The 21,620-nt window shown below is 42.3% G+C and overlaps 1 protein-coding gene across 1 annotated transcript; it reads left to right on the top strand.

The window, feature by feature from the left end:
- The first annotated feature begins 154 nt into the window (after positions 1–154).
- Positions 155–21,315, top strand: KLF13 (KLF transcription factor 13). Its single transcript, XM_009555326.2, has 2 exons — positions 155–1,108; positions 17,770–21,315. The coding sequence occupies exons 1-2, from the start codon at positions 568–570 to the stop codon at positions 18,060–18,062; spliced, it is 834 nt and encodes a 277-aa protein (XP_009553621.2). The 5' UTR covers positions 155–567; the 3' UTR covers positions 18,063–21,315.
- Positions 21,316–21,620: the final 305 nt, after the last annotated feature.

Here is a 21,620-nt window from a genome sequence, read left to right as displayed (position 1 = left end):
GCTGCGGCCGGGGTGGCTCCAGGACACCGCGGGGGGGGGTGAGGCGGCCGCACGCGCCCCCGCGCCCTCCCGCAGCCAATCGGCCGCTTCCTTTCGCTTGCGGGCTGGGGCGGTGACGTCACGCCAGATGTTGGCGCCGGCCACGCCCCCCGCGCGGCTCCGGGCGCGATAACGGGCAGCGCTTTATTCTAAGGGCACCGCGCGATGGGCGGGCGGCGCCCAACCCGCCTCCGGTCTGCCGCCTCCTCGGAAAGACGGCGTTAATGCAAGCTCCGAGCAACAAGCTACCGGTGCCGGGGTCCGGCTGCTCTTCTTGTTCTTTTCCACTGGACTCCCAACGCTTTTTTTTTTGATGCTTTAGATTCAAGCCGGGCGTGACCGTCACCAACAGAGTGCATGTTTGATGGCTGCTACACCAGCTTTTACTTCTACAAAGGGATCCTGAGCAATAAGAGAGGGAAGAGTTCGCTCACATAATCTTTTTAGAAAGGGAAAGAGCAGCGTTGTGGGGTTTTTTTTATTTTTTCCTGTTCTTCTGCTCGGATTTCGTTTTTAAACTTGACGGAAATGGCAACAGCCGCCTGTGTGGATCACTTTGCAGCAGAGTGCCTTGTTTCTATGTCCAGTCGCGCTGTTATCCATAGTCCCAAAGGAGAGCCCGATCCCCCACCTGATGCGGCGATACCTCCTTCGTCAAACGGAGACGATGAGTGGGAGGTCAGGGAACCTGGGAGAGACAACGGCTCCTCAGTACTTGTGGTCGCCAGCATTTTAGCAGACCTGAACCAGCATGTCCCAAACTCACCCGCTCTGAGGAAGGAAAAAGCAGAGACCTTTGATATCACTGAGAAAATACACATTTCTATCGCTCCTACGGACTTTGGGGAAGAAAGTGTGTCTTCGGCTGGTAAGCGTGGAGGAGGAAGAGCAGCCACACCTACGAGCCTGGCTGCAGTAACTGAGCCAAGCCCCAGACAAAAGAACAAACGCACGAGAAGCTGGACTGACCCCGGATCACCCCAGAAAAGGCACAAATGCCACTATGTGGAGTGTGATAAAGTTTATGGCAAATCTTCCCATCTTAAAGCTCATCTAAGGACCCACACAGGTTAGTTACAATCCAGCCAGAGATTTATTTGGTAGAGCTCGGTAATTAAAATTAACGTTGAAAAGACAAAACCAAACAAACTTGTATTTGGCCACAATTATGGTTTCACCTCTCAGAACTCAAGCTTGGGAATACCAACCAGGAAAAAACCAAACCTTCTAGGAATAAACCCTTACCGGGAATAAATTGAAAGATAAGGTTGCCCTTTTTTGTTACTTAATGTCACGGGGAATGGCGTGCGGGTCACCTGTGTGGAGTGCACCAGGCTGTAGGTTTTAGCTGATAGCCTTCTTGTTCGGGGTGTCTTCTACTTCCCTTTCCAGTGCTTCTTACCCTCCCCCATCTACTTTTTTCAACCCCGTGCTCCTGTCACTACCTTTATACACTTCCCATGCAAGCGTCAATTCTCCTGATACCTTAAAATTAAATGTTCTAGAGGCACTTGAATGACTATGTGTCTGTTCCTTTCTTTAGCAGACACTCGTGTGAAGCCTCGACTAGGCAGGAAGGCAGCTGAGAGGCTGAACACGAGCCACAAGGAGACATTTATCTCAAGCGTAGAGAGAAGGGAACATGGGCAGTCTCGAAAAAAGCTTTTGGCAGCTGAGTAAAACCAATTCCAAAACAAAAAAACCCAAACATTTGAATGCAAACCCTAACTTGTTCTGATCAGCGTTCAGCATTTACTTTGTGGTGAAGACTTATCTGACCACTTTTTTTGTCGCTATTGTAATTTATGAGACACACCCATAGAAAAAGTGGAAGCCTTGCAAGCACTGTGGGAGTTAACGCACTGAAAGTATCAGGAGGGCCATCTCGGAACAGGCCCCCCTCTGACCAGTCAGACCTCGTGCCTCTGCCTGGTGCAGGCCAACAGGATGGCTTCCAGTCATCTGGAAGCACTGGAACACCAAAACCAGAGCAGACCGATCTGTGCTGAAGGCACCGATCGCGGCACGCACGGGAAGGCTCTGCACTGACTAGAGCAGGCTCATGCAAGCTGTTCCACTGAGTCATTTCAAACAACAAATTAATTTACTAAGACCTACGGTCCATTCACTTACAAAGAGCATTAAGGTCTTCAGAACTAAACGTGACTTAATGACTCTGGAACTTAGCTCAGAGATGGCAGCCGCACCCACGCTGGCCATACCTCTCTTCAGCATGCCTTCAGCTTTTCCTGCTGCCTGCCTGAGATAAAGCAAGAGCCCTTCTAAACTGAGGGTATGTTTTGGTTTCTGTGGAAAGAGAAGAAAGCCCTATCAAGCCTGAGCATATGGATGGACAATTCCCTGTGCCGCACAGCCCAAGGAACAGCATGTTCCTGGCATCCCAGGCAGCCTGCCCTGCACTGTGGAACTGCTTTTTGCCTCCTTGGCAGTTAAGCAGAAAAGGTGCTTCCACTTAGCTTGCAGGGAATCGCCTCCATTAATTTTTCAGCTCTCCTACTTATTTCTGCCATTTTTCTAAAAGGAAAAGATAAATTTAGCAGCGCTGTTTGGGCTCCCAAACCCACTAGAGGCCAAGCAGGGGAGCTCCTGTCCCTGCTGGAGGGAGGAGGGCTGGGCTGCGGGGTCATTCGGGGACACTGGCTTCACGCCAGCCTCTCTGCGCTTTGGCTTTTTCTTGGCTTTTTTTCTTCTCTTTTTTTTTTTAACTCTTCATTTCCTGTATTTCTTTCCAGGTCTGTAGGACAGATTCACTTATTGCTGTAGCTAATGGCACAGAGGAAAGGCAGCGTGTGCGTGTCTGTGAGAGCTAGAAGAAAATCAGGGGAGGGACTGGTTTTGCCCCGGGAAAGGCAGGACCCTCGGGGACTACAGCTTCTCTGTTTTCTTTAGTTTCTCTTTGGGAAGCTTGAAACAAAGCTGCCAAGTGTCCCTCCTCACTGGCAACAGGTCTGTCTATTTGGATTGAGTTTTAAACAGTCTTAAATACCTCTTACTCCTCTTGCAGAATGTTAAGTTGTTTGAATTCTTTTCTTTCTTTAAAAGAAACTGTGACAGGATTGAAAAAAGTTCATATGGCACTGTTAGTTAAAAAGCAGAACAAGGAATGATTTCCAGGACTGGCAAATGTTTGTGTTTACAAAACACACAATGGGTTTTACCAATTTAGAACGAGGGGTTTGGGTCTCATCTGCTTTCCAGCGGTCCCAAACTAGTAAAGTAGCATGCATCAGTCTGCCCATCTATCAAATGATGGCACGATGGCTGTCCACCTCAGCAAGCGGTGGTGAAAGTACTCCATGTACACATAAGTGCAAGGTGCTTTAAATAGCTATCCCAGTAACTCCCAAACCTGTTTACTAAGAAAAAATCAAAACCTTTTGCTATGGAGTAAGACTTTTTCTATGTGCTATATAACTAGATGAGCCGGTATTTAGGGGTGAACTGAAGGCTAAGAGCAGTACCGCAGGCTGGAAGATATCGGTGATGGTGCTAGAGATACTTGAATAGTGCAGTTTATGACCCGCTTTCGAAACTTACTTGTCTGCTACTGTCCTTTGCTCTTCGTGCCTGGAGGAAGGATAGACTGCATCGCTGAGTTTATGGTGTGGTAGAGATACAGAGCCTTCCAAGTACTGTTGGGTCAAATCCAGCCCATATTAGTATGCACTAAAAGCAATACTATTATTCCAATTATACCAATACTATTTTTCATCTATTTGGTGCCCCACGCAAAACCCTTCGGATGGTAATAGCCATATTTCAGTGCTCAAATGTCCAAACCAAAAAACAGTGCAGAGGATGTTAGTTATTCTATTCAAAGCAGAAGAAACAAGATGGAACAGCCAAGGAAGCAGCCTCTACCTTTTGTCCTTGGGCCCTTGCTCCGAGTGTTTCAGAACAAAGTTCTCTATCAGAACATAAAGTGCTATAGGAATCCATAGCTTCTTGTGTTCGGCACACTAGCAGTTAAGCTATCTCAGCCTTATGAATGTTTCATCTTTATTAAATCAACAAACTTTTGAACCAGGCAGAAAACATTAGTCACCAAAATCTTTGGTGTTCTCTCTACTGGCTTTCAAATCATTCCTCTCCCCTTACATTTCATTCATGTTTGTTTTTCACCTACTCTCTCACTGGATTTCTTGGAGTTCAGGGTGATCATCAGCCACAAAGCCCTTGAAGTTTTAATGTTTACCAGAAGGTTATATTTAGTGTCAGTGGCTAAATGTCAAGTCTACATTCTTTTCCACTGAGGTTCCTGTGGACCCCAGAGGCTGTGTTGTGATCCACAGATACAGCAGCCTGTTTGTCCCAAGCTATATTGATCCTATGGATAAGAAAAAAATTCTCTGGCACAACAGTTTTGAAAATCCTCTCCACTCCTGAGGATTGGACTAACACAAGGGGCTTTCAGAAAAAAAAAACCCAAACAGATAAGTGATTTACATGGCAAAATTCCCCTTTCTCTAAGCAGGTTTTCAGCATGGGGTTACTAGGGAAGTTTAGAAATTCTTTGACATCACTGGAAATGGGTTTGTCTCTTTGGATGCACCCGTGGGAAGAGAGAGAAACAGTGCAGACGCTAATAGCCGTCTACAGGCTACAATCTCATAAAGCACTGGTCAGAGCTGCAATGCTCTGAGAGGCTGCAGACAGCCCCAACTTATTGCACTATACTACATATTTATATGTAGAGGAAAACAAACTGGCTTTTGGGCAAGAATCCCATGTACTACAGCCACCCTGCCCCCCCCTCACCAGTGGTCGCTCAAGCTTTTAGCCATCTTCGTTAGCCTGCCACCATGAATGAAGAAAAAGCACAAAATAAACCTTTGTTTAATTCCACTAAAATCTTCAGTTACTAATTCAACTCTCCAAGCAGCACATTGTAACACAGAAACAGCTTTCAATCATCAGAACTAAATGTGTTTACGCACATTAGTGTGACCTGAGGAAACACGGGCACCAGTCTCAGTCTGGAGCCTTACTATGACAGGGTCTTGCAGTGAAACTTAAAAGGCCAGCTGGCTTCATGGTGACTTGTTTCCTTACGCAAAATTTTTCTAATACCTTTGTAACTAAAGTATGGGAAGATGGAGAATTTTATAACGCGTTTAGTATTTGAAAGCAATCTAAGAAATCAAGCAATCAGGCCTCCCTGTGACGAGTATGACAACAGCACAACAATTAGGCTGGACAAACTGGAGAAGTACTTGGCATGTTATTTAGGCTGGTAAAGAGTTTTTCCAGCATGCATTCTTTCTCAGTGTTAAGTAGTTCAGCAGCCTGCTCCTGCATCTTTCTAGAGACTGGTGGTCTTAATATCTTTTAATAAGCGTGTATTTTTAAGAACAATACAAAACTGCAAAGGATTGTTTTTGTTTACACTGGAAGAGCTCTGCAACTTCTTTCTTACTTCCTCTAAGAAAGCTTCAACACATTCAGAAAAAGAATAGCGTCAGTTGAAAACACAAACCACTTCACTTACAGCCTTTCCCAAGTCCTCGCCCTAACATGTAATACCAAAGAATAAAGTTATTAGTTAAAAGCATTGATCCTAAACCGGATCAAACAGTCTGTGTTCATAGAAGAAACAAATAAGCATTATATTTAAGTCTCTTAATGTTAAAATCTCTGAAATAAGAACAGGGCATAAATTTCTTAAAAGAGTAAGCAAGTTTCAAAACTCACATTTTTCCAAAGGAGCTGAAGTTGAGAAATAGGGCAGAACTACTCCTGCTCACTCCTTTTATCTGACTGGTTCAAGATTGAATGATAGGATTCAGTTAATTCAGCTGTAAAAGAGAGGGTTAAATTGTTTGCGTGGAGAATCTAATTGATTGACTGTGGTATTTACCACACACCTGAGTAGTATTAGCTACTAGAGAGAACCAAATCTTCTGGTTGTTATATGGGTTTTCCTGTGACGGGCTTCCCTTCCCCTCCCTTCTTTTCCTCCCTGGCCTTTTACAGAGACACTAATCATGCAAATTTCACAGAAATAAAGCTTCTGATACAAAATTAACAGAGTTTAGATATTGTAGGTAAAAAACCTTTAAAGCAAAGCTATACTTATCATTGTCATAAATGTGATGGAGAGAGGATCGACTACGAAAAACACAATCTTTTTCCCTCTTCACCATTGTCTAAAACAGATATAATCAGCATAGCTAAATATTCTCTCTTCATAATTTTTCCCCAATTTTCCTCTGTTTGCTTTTGCTGAGGAGGGAAGAAGATGATGACAACCTGTTTAAAAGACAAATGAGCGTTGCTTTGAATCTGAGGGGACACACGTGGGTGGGTTGGGTTGCACTGAAACATGTTCATTAACAAGAAAAAAATGTACAGAAAGAAAATGAATCCTTTTGTGACTTCAACAATTCTTTGGAAATTACATTTTGCTGAGACTGAGGCTGTTATTGAGATAAGTCTAGCTCAGGCCATGAGTTGCCAGCTTGTTCAACCTGTGATCTTAGTAGTCAAGCAGATGGTAATTAGCACAAAATAGCCCTCTGCAGCATGGCTGTTCCCATCGGTGTCATTCACAGAATACTGTGTTCAGGGACTGCCCATCCTTCAGGGCGAAAACTTGGGGTATCTGGTGAAAAATCAGGAACTTCACAGAATTGTCTTCCCACAATTCATCTTCCCTTTAGCGTGGAGCAGGTACTTGAGTCCAGGGTAATTAGACCTATTAGTACTGGAAGTGGTGAGGACGGATCACCTTCCAGTGGTTCTCCTCATCCTAGGCACCAGCAGCAGCTCTTTCCTTCTCAGTAGCAAGACCTAAGTCTTACAGATAGTCTGGAGTAAACCAGCAATCTTTTTAATGAATGGACTATTGCAATTGATAAGTGTGTTTGCATTAGTAATTAACCACAGTGTTATGGAAAAAGGGTTCTGAATGACCTGTAGAAGCTTTTTCTGCAACAGCACATACTGCCCTGCAGGACGCTGGCAAGTATTTGTATGTGACGTGAGTTATGCGTAAACAAATCTTTTGCTAAACTGGAGTTCTTTATGAGACAAACTGACAATTGGATTTCATCTGAAAAGAAGGCACTTTTGACCATAAAATACAACCGTTGCATTGTGTTATTGTCTGGCTGAACATGGCTATGGCACGTCCAAGAGCAGAAACCTGGAGCTTGTTTATATTGGACATGTGGTTTCTAGGTCTGTTTTATAAATTAGGCATGTTCCAGCTTCCCCCCTACTCCCTTCCAGTCTTGGATCAACTGTCTGGAAGTCAGTGCTGACAGAGCCAAAAAAATACTTTGCTGTTCAAATGCAGGACAATCTCTGAAGGGTCCTTTCTGTAGAATTTCTATAGGTATCCTTTTTTTCCTTTGTTACCCGCTTGGCTTTTATTAGGTAGATTCACATGGGCAGTGAGATCATTATCTTGCTGTGTGCAGTTTAACAATAGCTAGACAATATAGGTTATTTAAGTGCAGGCACTGAAGTCAGACACACATATCCTGTATTTTTCAGGTCTTGCAGATTCAGCAGATCTTACAGGGCCCACACTTCGAAGTTTTTAGAAGTTCAGAGTAGAACTACACGTAGAAAAACAACCTCAAAGCTTTTTTTTTCAGCCCTAACATAAAAAGCATTTACAAACCAGGAACTTGGTATAAGTGAAATGTTATTAAAGTGAGCGTATCCTGAAGTGACCTATAGCGCAAGGAAAATGTTTTCTGTAATCAGGTACAGCACATTTGTAGTGCTGTCAGGAATTACAGGGAAAATATTTGTGACTGGGTATCCGTCAACATTGCAGTCAATGGATCAATAAGCTATCTTAAGTTTATTGCACACTCTGTTTCTATCAGAGTGCTCTGTATTATTAATTTATTAGTTATATGAGTTTTGGGGATAGAGGCACCTGAAAGATTCACATAAGAGGGCGTTGTGTTGCTGCTACGTGTTTTGCAGCTTACCATCGGCTTCGGTCCTGCAGCCCGTTAGTTAGAGCATCCCCGGACACAGTCAGAGCATCCCCGGACAGCAGATACACAAGCGGGATGGATGTGCTGGTTACGCAGCCTTTGCTGCCTTCAACGGTGGCTTTTAAAACTGGTCAAAGAGGGAGGCAGAAATGCTGAGCACTTGGTTCCAGAATGAGACCAGCTGAGGTGCAGCAGCCAAAAAGGATGTATAGGGCTTTTTAAACTAAACACCTGTCAGTAATTCCACTAAAGGAACTTACGACGGAGCCAGTTAAGGTCTAGAACGTGACAGCCTAGTCCATCTTTAGCGTTTCCTGCAAAATTTTGCTGAAATAGTGAACTGTTTGTCAGTAGATGAGAAAAATATTTGTTTTGCACTTTGAGGTTAAATAAGTAAAATTACATCAGTACCGATTTACCTGCTAGACTGGGACTTCATAGACTCTTGCAAAGCCTCGCAGCACATGTGGAGCTTTCCTGTGTTCTGAATCTGGGAGTGTAGGATCCTGCTACGACAAACACGAACAGAGATACTGCTAAAATCTCGCTGAAGTACAGTCTAATTCTTGCTGCTTATTGTAGGGGCTTGCTGAATTCAAACTCACAATTTCTTTTAAATGCCGGCAGGAGGACTGCAGCCTAGCATTCATACGGGATGCCTTGGCAGTTTTTGATTATTCTGGCAATTGATATATTTTCCAAGGCCAATGAGAATTGTATGCAGCTTCCTAAATGCTCTGAAAGCCCCTCTAAGTCAATGGAAATTTCCATTTGGTGTATATATGTCCATACAAGCAGTGCCAATGGAATATTGGCAGATGGCTAATCTTATTGTATAATAAATCCAGGGCGTATTTGCAAAATATGTTTTTTTAAATTCTCAGAACATGGCCAAAACAGAACAAATCTCTTAGATACCCAAAGGAGTACATTTTTGCTAGCATTCTCATTGTTACTTTTTTTCCCTTTGTGCAGAGAAGTATAGTATTTGCACCTTCCATTTCTCCTATCTTTCAGCATTCTTGGAAACAACTGAATTCTCCTCACTAAAGATTTAGAGATAGTCTTTCTTAGACTGGCAACACGTGCACCAAATTCCAGCTTAAACAGAAATGTTTGAGTGAAATTATGAGCAACCAGAAACACAAATGGTTTGGAATTTATAGATGCCCCTAAAGAGTATTATTAGCATAAATACTCCTCTAAGAAGTGGATTAAAAAAGCTCATTTTTTCAACAAATGGCTGAAAATATGAGTAATTTGGTCACGGGACAAAGTAATTCTATACCATGGAATTAATATATGCTATGGCGTGGATTTAATAGGATCAGTTTTACTTCATGCTATATGATATGAGAGGTAAGACTTAAATCTCCAGCTAATCACCTAACCACTGTCTTCAAAATAAACTGTCGCTGTCCTTAATAAGGAAAGATATTATTTTTAAGCACAGAATTTTGTGTTTCATTTGGAAAGAAACCACTCACCATGACCTTTCTCCTATGCCGTGACCCCAAGCGGCAGACACAGCTAGAGAGACTCCTCTCCCTGTGCCCCTGCAACCAGCTGTCCTGCAGAACGATCCTACAACAGAGAGAGACTGCAGGAGCTGAGCTGCGCCCGGGGAGAGTTACCCTGAGCGTTAGTGCCCAGAGAAGCAGTGCTTTAGCAGCGATGCTCCTCTCCTGCAGTCTTTGGGTGCCACCATGCACCCCCTTCCACGTGGCTCGTTCATGCCCCGAGCCCCGCAGCCTTAGGGAGATGTCGCTTGCCGAGTCTGTTGAAGGAGAAATGCTAAGGGAATCTCATTGCAACATAATACAACTGTTTATTTCTAATTTGTATAGAACATGGCCAAGGTGGTAACACACTTTCAGAAACAACTTGAGATGTTGGATAGGAGCTTAATTTTTCAGAGGACTCAGTATACATCCCTACGGGTTCGCTCCAGTGATTAAAACATTAACGCAGCCAAAATTAAAAGACAATCTAATCAGGATAGTTGTTGAAAACCATCTCGCGTTTATTTTCTGCTTATATTTGAGAATGAGACCAAGATATGTGTATGCTTACACACATTTGTATTTTCATGAATGAACACAGAGGGAAGACTGAAAACCAATCTGAAATTAGAAAAGAGCAGGTAACGTGCTCTGCAGCTATGGCTGAAGGAGACTGATAGAGGGGGAGATGCAAAATAAACAGGAAGGTTATTGTCGCAATAGAACATATAAATGAGACTTGTGAGAGCTGAATGCTGAACTGTAGATATTGCCTTTTCCACCTGCTTTAGAAGTGAGCACATCAGAATACGAGTAAACCTGTTGCCACAGTATCCGATTCATTTATTAAAAAACAAAAACCTGAATCCTGGTTTAAACAGGACGTGTGGCTTCACAATCCGGCCAGAAGATTTTCTCGAATGCGTGCAGTGGGTTTATGCACGGTTCAATGGTAGCTGTCTGATGTCAAGCAGCAGGCTTACTGGTTGATTATCAGCCCATAAAACTACTTTCCAGAGCTGCCTGTTCCCCGAAGATGGATGCTCCATATGGTCATTGGCTGATGCTGCTCATAACCCACTTCAGCAGCCCCCTGCTCTCTGGCACTACAAACCACCCAGAATGACAATAAAAATAAAAGGAAATTCCCACCCCCTCTTTCCTCCATACAGTTGCAATAAACTGTCAGTATCAGATTTTTCTCTCAGCTTTACAGCTTTAGCTGTACTTGTAAATGCTGAAGTCCCATGTTTCATGCACGCCGTGTTACTGAGAGGCTGTTGATTAAACAGTTCAGAAGTTCACAAAGAGATATTTCACACTTACAACCAAAGACAACTTTACTAACTCCGTTTGCTTGGCCTCTGTCAAAATGAAATCGCATCCTGTCCCCAAATCCTGGATATGCTGTACATATAAAATGTCATAACTTACCTGCAATGCGTATTCATGCCAAAGTATGTGGACTTCAGTTGGAGGCAGATGACACTCAACATCTTCCAGAATTCAGATAAATGAAGTGCAGGTTTCTCTTGAGATGAATAATCCTTTAGCCTGATATTTTGCATAGCGGGACAATCTTACATTAATTTGATAAGCGTTGCTTTTACAAGCACTTTTCTGGTTTTTAGTAGAATAGAATAATAACACAAATCATTCATATGTCAACAGAGAAAAGACTGATTCGTGCGGTCATATGATTCCTCCTTTGCCGTTGTTCACACGAGTGCTGGGTACGCTCATGGAGCCTAATTTTCATGATTTCAGCATGGATTCCCCCACAGTTCACACCAGATGAATATAATTTGTTGTTACCTATTTAATTGTTCTCCCACTTGAAACATTTCAATTATCACACCAGAGATCAGGAACATTACCACGCAAATGTTTTATGAAAGCCTCAACAAAAATTACATATTTTTTTGACAAATTTACGTAATTTTTTTTACCACTGTAAGAGTGGGCTGGAGAAAGACAGGATGCCAAGGAGTGTAATACTCTTTAGAGCTCCCGCGGAGCTGCTAACAGTCCGATGTCTGATCTAGAGCTGTTTTTGAGTTTGGGGAGTGGGCTGAGTAGCAGAGTGAGCAATTCTGAGGTAGAACAGGAAAGATCCAGACAGTGGTTTATAGTGCAAACCTTGTGTTTCTGATGGTAGCTTGACTACACATTCCCCGTAGATGCATTTGGTTCGGTTCTCTGAGCTATGGGTAAGATGTTTTTCTCTCCTGGAGGAGGGAGAATGAAGTCTAGGGAGTTTTCTTTCTTGGCTCCAGTTGCTGTCTGCATGACATTTTCATTAATCACCTTATTTGCTCTAACAGAGGGTAAGCAGTGCAGCTGAAATCATCAGCTTGTAGCAGACAACACATCAGCATGCTAGAACAGAAGTAACACAAGACTGCAAATGACTAAACAAGATCTCAGTCCAGCATGCATATTCATTAGAGTTCATTGTTATTTTCATTATCAAGATTTAACTGGACTAATTTGATAAAAACATTTATTATTACATACATTTGTAGAGCTCTCCTTTCCTTGTCACTTTAAGAGACTTGAATTGGCTCGTAAACATCACAGAAAAAGAACAAAACCCCACATGCTTGCACTGATGATGGTCTCTGTTATGTTTTAAGAAGCCAGAATTCTCTGACCTATGCTGAAGACACAAGCTTTGTATGTGAGGAATGAAGAAAGTCCCTTCAACAACAAGTTTCTGGCCCAAGGCAAGAATTCTAGGCTGAAATTCCTCTGCTGATGTGATGCAATACATCAGATTTGCTGATTAGCACTTACATTTTTTGGTTTTGCAACCTCAGTATTCTTTTGAAGTATATTTATTAAATATATAATTGACCAATGGAAAAGTAAAAAATCCCCATCTTTTAGTTTTGTCATTCAGTAATACCGAGATGTGTTTAGAGGCTCTGTTTATGGTGTTTTGTTCCATTTATTTTCTATTCACAATAAAGGTTTTAATAATCATCCTTCTTACTTGCATTCGTAGACGCAAGTAGAACTAATTAGAGAAACGTAGTAATTCGTGGGCTACTGTACTAAGCCCCAGGGTCCCCCAAGAGTCTGATACTTTGGTGTGGTCTGGAAATGACACATAGCTAGGACATATCTTCTTCTCCCCAGAATTCATCACTTCATCATTTTAGCATAACACAATTTAATTATCTTGCATGTAAGTGCAAAGTCAAAGGGTCAGCTATTGATCTTCATTCTTGGAACAAGCCACAGGAGAATCAAAATCAAGTGGAAGCTGCTGCTCTTTTAAATTAGTGGCATTTCAGCTGTTTTGCTGAGCACTGGTCTGGGATTTCATGCCTCAGAGATAAGGAGACCCAGTAAGAGTTTGAGGGTTACTGGACAGAAATTACATCCAGCAGTTGCAGGTGCTTAACTTTGACAGAAACCCCGTCGTCTAGTGTGCATTATTGTAGAACATAGGCTCTTTGACACTGAAGCTGTGGCCTTTCATTTGAAGAGTTAGGCCTGTCACTGGTGCTCAGTAAAAGAGCATTGTTTACTCATAGGTTCCAGTGGCAGAGGGGAAAAAAGCTGCTTTTATAATAGGATGTGGCGAAAGCCCATGTACACAAAGGCACTGCACTTAATGGAAGTACAATCGATAGAAGTCATTCTGTCGGGTCCAGCCTAGTCTGTACACTCACCTGGGCATGGAAATTGTCCCTGCTAGGTTGGGTAAGCTTCTGACCTCGTGAGTATTCTGTGGTTTACAGGTTCCTCTTTTCTTAGAAGGGAGGACTCCATTTTGGTTTCACAGCTGAACTTTTGGGAACGAGAGTGAAATGGTGAACATTAAGCTTTAGACTTAAGACAGAATCAACAAAGTTTAATTGCTCAAATTTTTACAGACTAAAAGATATTGCTGTACAGACAGCGCGTTTAGAGTGTTTGTGCTATCAGTGCAGTCACACAGCAAGACTACAGCAAATACAACGGAAAAGAGCTGAGGGAAATACTGTGTGTGTAGATTTTGACAAGGCCACCTAGAAGACACAGCAGTTGATACCACAAAGTTTTGCATTGCTTTTTCTAGCCTTTCAAAATAAAACTTCACCTGCTCTCTGAGACATGGGGAACATCATTATACTTCTGTGAGAAAACATACATTGGCGTCTCTTTCTTAGCCGGCATGGCTAACCTGACTACCCAAAGTATTAATGAGCAAATTTACACCAGTAAAGAATTGCTCTTATTGCATTTGTATATGATCAGTAACTCCCTCAGAAGCACTTTGCTAGGAACATCACAAAAAGCGGAGAGGAGAATACCACACCCAGTGTGCGGCTTACTGAGGCGTCCTGGCCTACAGCACCGTGTAGGGTCCGGAGATGGAAGAGAGGGAAGCTAGTTTTGTCCACTGACCTAGACTAGACAGGATTCTTCCCTTCCTTTCACCTCTCCCGTGAGAGCTGCAAAGCCAAGTGGTGTTTACGAAGGCTAACCAAGGCATAGTAAGTTCATGGTGTGATGGTACAAGTGATACCAAGTTCCTTGTTTAAACTTACAGTGTTTGCTCCAGGAGAATTTTTATAGAGATTGCTATGATTTAGGTTCCAGAAGTGGCCGGGGACACATTTTGCAGCCACATGGGCTGACTTCACTGTAAGGCCACAGCATTCACCCACAAGCCCTTTCCTATTATCACTTTCAATCTTCTCTGTTACTCTCCTGTTCCTTTTAATTATGTCCCATCTCAGACTACTGAGGAAAAAAGATAAGTGGCCTGGTGACATTTGTCTGACACCATACTTGACCGCCATCTGTTTCCTCTCTAGCTTGCAGCAAACATTACCTACAACCTCAAACCCGACAGGGCTCTGACCGAAGGAAACAATACATTCCTAACTATTGTTTAAACGAGAGCATTCTGCGCAAGCTTAGGCACAAAGCAAACGACTGCGTGGGTGTATTCTAGAATATACCTGCTCGGGGAGGCGAGAATACAACTCACTCCATGTGAGAGAAACAATTTGGAGTTTTAGGCAAGGAAAACTGTGGTGGAGCAGAGGCAGACTTGCTGGGAAAGCCCGCACATTGTCAGCTAAGGGATAAGCATACGACCGGGTTAATTAATGATTCAGAACATTGTAAAAGTGCCGTTGGTTCAGTGCTTCATTCAGCTTCTTTGTAAAGCACCTTCAAATACTTTGTTACTTTTAATAGTTCAAAGATTTTTGTCTATATATCGAGACACCATCATAAGTGGAAGGAACTTTGAAGGCTAAACTCACCTTAGCAATTTTGTATCTGGTTATGTTTAAAGAGAAAAGCTCTAACATATTTAACGCATACAAAGATATTGATGTTGATGCATTCTGTATAATCGACATCAGAGCTTCACAAGCCCCTGGCCTAGCACAACTGATTTTAAAAGTGGAAGGAACATAAAAGACAGGGAGGGGTTGTGTAAGGAAGGGAGAAGAGATGGCGCGCACTAAGCCACTAAGAGCGCACGAAGAGAGTGGTACAAATCAAGCTCAGGAGACATCAGATCTGGTTCCACCATCGCTGTAGTTGTCGTTTCCCATAACTACACAGAGTTGCCTCAATATACATAATGATTGACGCATACAGAATAACGCAAAGGACCTTTACGTAGTAGCATACGAACAGGCCGGCTGTACTTGCTTCTGAAACCTCTCCAGCAAGAGACAAGAGATGCATTATTGTAATGCTGTTTCTACGGCTCAGGTTAAAGAACTCTGCGGTTCCTTTGGCAGTCTCCTCCGGCAGACAATAAAAGCAGCAGGAGCAGCTGGGTCTGCGCTGAAATGGATTCAGGAGTCAGTGCACCTGCAGATCTCACGTACTTTTACTCAGTGTGCACTGCAAGTTTTTTAATGCAGCTTTACACATTTAGTTCTTTGGACTGGGTGGAGCTCAGGAAGAAGCCAAATATGTTCTTGCTTGAGTAATTTTCAGTTAAGATCAGTTGAATTTAATACTGGAATGTGATGTTTTTCCACCAGCTTGTGTAACTCTAAACACAAGCTACATTACGTTATGTACTCTGGCAGAGGCGCTAGAAAGGTTACAGTTTAGTGGGGTTTGGAACATGGAAATCCAAATCTATCTAAAATTGTAATAATTAAATAAATACGGTATTCGTTATCTTTTAAAGCATCTCTTGCCTGCCTCTCTGAAGAGTAAAGAAGGCTAAGCTGCTTTTTGATTTCTTTATTTTCAATCATGTTTAACTTTTGAAGATTTCACTCTGTTTGAGACCTGCTCATAACATTCATAATGCACAAAAATACTGTCGCTGCCAAGGCATGGCATTAAGACTGACTATTACACATGCACACGCCTGACATGTTTCCTGCGGTATTTAAAATATTTGATAATTAATTTCCACATTAATTTATAGGATCAAATTCTGCTGTCATTGTATAAAGGTGAAATTCTGACTTCAGCACTGCCTGAGAGGGAGCTCAGAATCTTTGGAATCTTTGCTGTCTACAGCCACTTTAATGGTGAAAGCTCTTTGTAGAGTACAGCGTGTCTGAGGCTTACTGCTCATGGAAGAAAATTGTACACTGGCTTCACGTTCCCTAATGAGATTAGGCAGTCAATTCATATAATCTCTTATTCTGTGGATTGTTTTACTGCTGGTTAAAGGACATTTATGTAACTTACCTGCACAGAAACCCACATCTCTTCTGTTTGAGCAATGAAACTATTGACAGGCTGTGAATTTCCACATGTGGTTTTGGAGCAGCAGCTCGGTCTTGTCTTAATTAATACCCCGCAGCAACTTTGATTCAGACTGTGTGCTATTTCTTTATATCCAATAATGACTCTCCTATCTTCACTCAAGGCATCCAGCATTTCCTTACAATACAGCTTTTCTTTAAGGAGGTATTGCTAAACCTCAACAAAGCTGGGAAGCGCTCTAGAGAACCACTAGAGTGATGCCAGCTGTCAAAGTGCGGAGAGGGGAAAACTACTTGGCCAAGAAACTTAAAGGCAACTACCAGGAAGATAGAACATCAAGCCTAGAGAGGACTGAGAGGAAAAAATCCTTTCTAGGAAGAAGGAGAACAGGGCACAGTAGAGAAATAGTGGAAGAAAGGCCACATTTTCTTTGGCTCAGCACCCAAATCATCACCACTGTCATCAACAACATCAAATCAGTGAGTAGGAACATGAATGTTCTCATCCAGATCTAATGTGCAGTGAGGAAACGGGGAGATGAGTTGCACAATACCTTCCTCACCTGGCTGTTAGTGCTGGGTAACACAGATCTGACGTGATCCTACCCCAGAACCGCTTCTCTCATTAGGAATTGGACTGCCATGCCTACTGCTGGCTACCAAATGCTAGACATGGAAAAGAGCAGCTGATGGCATGCTAACTAATCAGCAGAAATGGTACCATTATCTTTGTGTTGCATGGCATTGCCAACAGAAGCAAAACATCGCGTCGTAACTCTTGTTTGCCTTCTCTGAAAGCAGTAATTTCACGGGGTAGTTCTTCTAGTGAAGAATGTTTGCTGACACCATTTGTAATGAAACCAAACACAGAGAAAATTAACTGAGGCAACAGAAATATCCAAAAACTCCTGACTTACAAAAAAATGATGGCGTAGCTCAGGGATGAGAAACTGATTCTGCAGGCTGGATCCAGCTGTCAGACCATGTCTCAATGCCCTTCTTCCCTATGGTCCCAAAGTCCTCGTAGAAGTATATCTGTTGTATGATCAAAACAGAGAGAGACGATTAGTCAATCTGGTCGCACAAGGATGACTTTCCCACCACAGGCAGGGGCGTATCTAACAACGGATAACTGATATATAACAAACATAGCAAAAATATATTTGTTTCGTACTTGTTTCACATTTCTATCAGCAGACTGAGAGATGAGGCCCTGACACTTTTGCAGGAGAAGGCTGAGGAGGACTTTGGATGGTTTTGCATGTGGTTTTGCATGGCTTAAGTCCCAAAACAATATCCATTAAGCCAATTGTTGGTGGTTTTATTCTTAAAAACATCATCATCCCTGAAGATCCGATAATCAAATAATGGATAATTGGTTTGATTTACAGTATTTTTAATGGGTTGGAATACCACAGTGGCCTCCTCGTTCTCAGAGAGGAACACCTTCTCCATCCAACTATTGCCAAGTGGCATCTACCTTGCTCCCATCCTTTTTGCTCAAACTTCTGCACACAACAAAACTGCTATCCCTTCTAATCGTGCCACGTTTGCTTCCCGCAGGTGAGCGGCCTTTTGAATGCAGCTGGCAAGGATGCAACAAGAAGTTTGCTCGCTCCGATGAGCTTGCTCGCCATTACCGCACTCACACTGGAGAAAAGAAGTTCAGCTGTCCTCTCTGTGAGAAACGCTTCATGCGCAGCGACCACCTGACAAAGCATGCGCGCCGCCACGCCGATTTCCACCCCAGCATGCTCAAGAGGCGAAGCGGAACCAGTTCCAGGACAGGCTCTGTCAGTGACTATAGCCGCTCCGATGCCTCAAGCCCAACGATTAGCCCTGCCAGTTCCCCATAGACCTGCCTGCACTGGATGTCAACACTTTGCCTCTAATACCCAACGTGGAGTTTTATTTGTGTCGCACACGTTTAAAAATAACTCTGTCGCTTCCCCTCCTCAGTTCTCCACCTCCCTTTAAAAAAAAAAACCCTTAAAATATCAGTAAGCAGCTGCCTCCCACTGCAATTTCTACTCAATTTTTCTTTACCCAACCACACAAGTGGCTATTCTAACCTCATGGATGGATGGACTTAACGTGTTCCACTTAGTGACTCCTGCTGTCTCAATATTTCATATACTTTGCAACCATTTATGGATCCTCTTGATTATTCTTTATAAGAAAATGGGAAAATCTAAAAAAAAGGAAAAAAAAAAAAAGTCCCCCTTAATTCACCTCAGGTGTCAAAGTAGTTTTTTAAACCGGATTGCACAGCATGAGCAGACATACATTTACAAATTAACTGTGCCGGACTGTCCCCCCCTCCTCGTTTCTCAGGGATGGATATTTATGTTACAGAATATTCCAATGAAGACACATCCTAACCGCAGCCTTACTCTGTAAATATATTTGCACTCAGAAGCTTTTTGTTAGGTTCTTTCACACACTGGGGAAAAATAAAAAACAAACAACACAATAACCAAATCAGTACTGGAATGTCATACCAGACCCTTCCATGGTTTGTTTTCCCGTATATACCTGGATTGGGGAGTGTCCAGACAGGAGTCTTGTCTTTCTTCAAGCTGCCATCTGCTCTTGATAGCAAGAGGTCTTTTCACTTCATGCTGAAGATGCTCCAAACCCAACTTCCTACTGCAAAAATCTCGATGAGGTTGAACTTGTTTGTTTGTTTCATAAAATTCTGAGGAAAAAAAAAAAATCGGAATGAGATGCCTTATATTTACACTGGTAACATTTTATTGCAAGGTGGCATGGAATCTCAGAGGCGTTCTGCCATCACTTCCCAAGTTATTAAGCTCTCTGCACTGCCTGTTCAGTATGGGACCAACAGAATATTCAAATCAACCACACTGACTTGAACAATTTTCTTCATTCTTTTTTTCCTTTTTTTAATGAACTATGGGAATAGCATCGCTGAACCAATGCCCGCCAAAACTTGTATCAAGGTACTTACCTACTGTACAGCTCTATCTTAGAAAGATGTATTGGCTAAGATGTGGTTTCTGTATCCTGTTGCATCACAATCATCGTCACTGATAAAAGGAAGCAAAACTCATAAGGTGTCTTCTGGCTGGAAAAAATAAAATAGGGATTTTTAAGTTTTAAAATAAAAAGACGTTTTAGCCCAGCACTACTGCAAGTTTCTAAAAAATACACAAACCAGCATGAATAAGGTGCTTTCATTTCTGAGTAACTGTTTGATAACAGAAAAGGAATCTTGGTTAGCTTTCAATGTCTCAAACATTTGACACTAAACCGCCAGGCGGAGCGCCAGGACAAAGGGGTTATCTTTTATGTGGGAGAAAATATAGCAAAAGACCAGGAGCATTGTGATGAACTTGAGACCTCCTTGGCAGCAAACCCACTTTCTTTGGTTTGTCTGGGTCTGATGGTGCGTATTATGAATTCAGGTCCTACTGATTCTGGAATTCTGGGGGGTTTCTTGTTTTCACCGTAGGGTATAAATGCAGTTAAGTGTAGTTTGGTGAAAAGAGGCTCTCTAGGCCAAGCCTGCCGCTCAACGCCAAGTGAACACCTCCACATTCCAAATGAGCCTGGAGCTCAGCACTGCTTTGCATTGATCCAATTCTGCGAGTTGTTATCCTCCTGTGTATTAACTGTGAGAGGCCAATACAGATTTCCAAGGAGTTCCATAGGTACTTCTATACTATTTATATTATTACTAAAATACTACGCATTCTATTAGTTGTACAGATAAATACTTAAAAACAGTTCAAAGTGCAGCATTTCAGGTTCTTTTTATGTTCATTTACTTCAGATTTCACCTCTATAAAATACACAATTTTCTCATTTTGAATTGGAAATCACGTGAGGCACAATTGTAAGGGTTTTTTTTTCAAGATGACAAATCTTGTTGAGGTTGTGACGAGTTGTCCAACGGCAGTGAGTCAGGGCAAGGCAGATCTCTTTGCCTCCAGAGAGTTCCTTTTTTTTTCTCCTCAATAATCTCATCTACTCGGATACATGATTTTAACAACTTGGTACAATTCAGGTAACGGGATTCACATTCCAATCATTTCTGTGACCGCTAAAAGTGCTCTTGTCCTGTAGTTAGTAAAGAGGCACTTAAAATATCTAAAGGAATTCTACAGGTCAGCTGTGTCTTGTGCGCATACTTTGAAACAGGTCATAAACACACTTCTCATTGTGATTCTATCGTAAGAGAGGGATATAGAGGGGGGAGGGAAATACCAGAACCCAAAGGAGAACTAAGCATCAGCTAAAATCACAGGCTTTATGTTCTAAGCTCAGTTTGCTGTAAAATAATCTTTTCCAACAAGCGCATCATTCAATCTTTAGCAAAGGAGGAACCGCTCCAGTCCAGTTATTTAGGGCATAATTCAGCGTGAATCAGCAGGTGCATCACAAACAAGTTGTGTCAATAGCCTGGAGGAAGAATATTCGCATCAGGTTTTATTAATACCGAGAGAGGGAGATATAAAGGTTATGGGACAACCTATTCTGAGTGACATTAGAACCATATAAGCTTTAACTCAGATGGTAAACTAAGCATTTTAGGTGAATTCCTCAGAGATATCACAAATTATTCTCCAAGAAATAATTCTCCAAAAGAAATGATTCACAGTCGTGTCCGGTTCAGCCAATTCATCTAATGAGAAGGCTGTGAGAGAGAGTCTATACAGACAGCACAGCTACACTTTCAAGAAATTCTCTGAAACTTGTTATTAAAATGTAAATCTTCAGAGTGTGTTAGGCTGACAGTCAATTTACTGCTTTAAAATCCTAGCTGGACCTCAACTATCTCCATTAAATGTTTAATACTCGATAACTTTAGGAGAAAATAATTAATTCCAAACCACTGGTATTTTCCTAAACCGAATGTGAACAAAACTCCTCTTAATATTTTCACATGGAAAAAGAGTGTTTGGGGTTTTGCTAGACAAGAAGCAGAAGCACCAGCAAGCTCATAAAACTCCATTCTTATCGTGGCTCCTCCTGAGTTATGCAGATAAGAGAAGTGAACAGCTCCAATTATGTTTAGCAATCTGGGTGCTTCTCCAGACTAACGCTCAGATTTTTACCCTTTTATTGTTTCACACAGCCGTGTGACCCACAACAGTCCACAGAGCAACAGACTGTACATACTCAGGAATTTCTGCTCTGGCAAGGTACAGATTTCTTCCCTGTCCTCCATTCGAGGAGCACGCATCTCCTTCTGCCTCCTCCTCCCCACCCAACCTGTTGAGGTGAATCCCCACAAACAACAACATTGCCCCGATTTTGTTTCTTTTCATTCCAGAATATAACACCAGATTTATTTGCTCTAGACACGGTTCTGTCTTCCTTTCTAAGAGTGGAACTCTACTACCTTGCTATAGGAAATGGGTGCAAGTTGAAATCATCGCTTCAGCACC

This window comes from Cuculus canorus, chromosome 12 (assembly GCF_017976375.1).
Source record: "Cuculus canorus isolate bCucCan1 chromosome 12, bCucCan1.pri, whole genome shotgun sequence".
Lineage (NCBI taxonomy): Eukaryota > Metazoa > Chordata > Aves > Cuculiformes > Cuculidae > Cuculus > Cuculus canorus.
The sequence above is the reverse complement of the archived record's forward strand: the minus strand, read 5'-3'. Positions and strand labels throughout refer to the sequence as shown.

Excerpts from the sequence above, each read along its gene's own strand:
- KLF13 (XM_009555326.2), top strand. The coding sequence starts at position 568 with ATGGCAACAGCCGCCTGTGTGGATCACTTTGCAGCAGAGTGCCTTGTT. Across the intron at positions 1,109-17,769 it reads TCATCTAAGGACCCACACAG|GTGAGCGGCCTTTTGAATGC; the intron begins GTTAGTTACAAT and ends TGCTTCCCGCAG.